We start from the raw sequence: 1,511 nt of genomic DNA on the forward strand, positions 1-1,511 counted from the left end.
TCTCTCTTCTTCCTGCTGGTAACACCACTACAACCATCAGTGCTTTCCACAGGCGTGTCATCCCTTTGATCTGCTTCACTTGTCTTGTCTTTCTTGGAGCTCTCACTTGCCTCGATATCACTTACTTTCTTCTTGTCTTTCTTCTTCTTCTTCTTTCTCATGCTACTATCCTCTCTGGTTTTATTCTTGCCCCTTTTCTTCTTCTTGCTGCTGTCCTCTGTTGACTTCACGTCTTTTTCAATACATGTTCCATCCAGTCGCCCTGGTTTATTCTCAACATCCGCTTCCACCAAACCTTCATCACCAGTAGCAGTTTCATCCATCCCACAAACTTCATCGCCAATCTCAACCTTGTGTGTTTTCTTTTTCCTCTTCTTCGTCTTCTTAACGCTCAGACAACCGTCACTGCCGCTATCTTCAAGTTCTGCTTTTCGCTTCTTCTCCTTTGCACTTGAATACATAAAAAAACACACAACTAGAGTTATAGCATAATATAACAAGCAATACCAATTTTCTATCACAGACATTACCAAACATGAGATTTTGTACAGAATCTGAGAGAACCCAATTCAGAAATAGAGAGATACCTTTCTTCGCCGACTCCCTGCATTTTATATCTCGCCATTGAGAAGCCAACCTCCCAAGTTAAGAGATTAAAATTACAATAGCTTCCTTCTTACAGGTGGCAGTTTTCTTCTGATAAGAACACAAATCCGATTGTGAGGAACACATATTATAGAATAAGTATCATCATATGTTTCACCGCTAAACCAGTCCATATTTTCAGAAAATCTAAATAATTCACTACTAAACCAAAACTAAATCCTTGGGAGTAACATTCCGAAAAGCAAGAGCACATACCGATTTATGAAGTGTGTGAGAAAGGACCCCTCGAGTTCCTTCCTCCTGATCAACAGCCACTCTATATAAGCAAAACGAAACACGAAGATCTAAGATACTGAAGGAAAACCATATAGTCATATACACTAAATGCCAGAAGCATTACAAATGAAACTATAACCAAAGACAAACCATGAGATAATAAGCAATCTCTAAACATAACCCATACCATATGCCTCCCTATCAAAACTATTACGAAAAAAGAAACCCACTTGTGTTATGAACAACCATATCATGAATCATGTATCCCAGTCATTAACAACCATATCAACCAGAGAATCGATCATATGACATAATAGACTACAAAAACATATCAGAGTGTGAAGATTAAGCTGCTTACTGGTAAACGAGCAGACTTCTTTTCCGGGGGAAACAAGTAAGCCTTTCGTCAAAGCTGGTCTCTCATAAGGTGCATAAGCCTAAACACAAACAAACCCAAAAAAATCCAATGATCACAACAGATTAAACTTTTAAGCAACCCACAAACAAATCGATCTTGAGAACACTCGATTAAAGTCTTAAGCAACCCACAAAAAAAGGATTGATCTTTAGAACACTCGATTCAATCACCTCTTTGGTCACAATGCAGAGCCTACCATCAGCCATTCCAT

The 1,511-nt window shown here is 38.7% G+C and overlaps 1 protein-coding gene across 1 annotated transcript; it reads right to left on the reverse strand.

Moving 5' to 3' along the window:
• Positions 1-34: 34 nt before the first annotated feature.
• On the reverse strand, positions 35-610 carry LOC109116575 (cylicin-1-like; the record flags this gene model as incomplete). The annotated part of the gene is made up of 2 exons (XM_019202242.1): positions 588-610; positions 35-450 (listed from the first exon to the last, which is right to left on the reverse strand). Coding segments are annotated over exons 1-2 (439 nt in total), but the record flags the coding sequence as incomplete, so codon positions are not given.
• Positions 611-1,511: the final 901 nt, after the last annotated feature.

The sequence above is a fragment of the Tarenaya hassleriana genome, unplaced genomic scaffold, assembly GCF_000463585.1.
Source record: "Tarenaya hassleriana unplaced genomic scaffold, ASM46358v1 Cleome1891, whole genome shotgun sequence".
Lineage (NCBI taxonomy): Eukaryota > Viridiplantae > Streptophyta > Magnoliopsida > Brassicales > Cleomaceae > Tarenaya > Tarenaya hassleriana.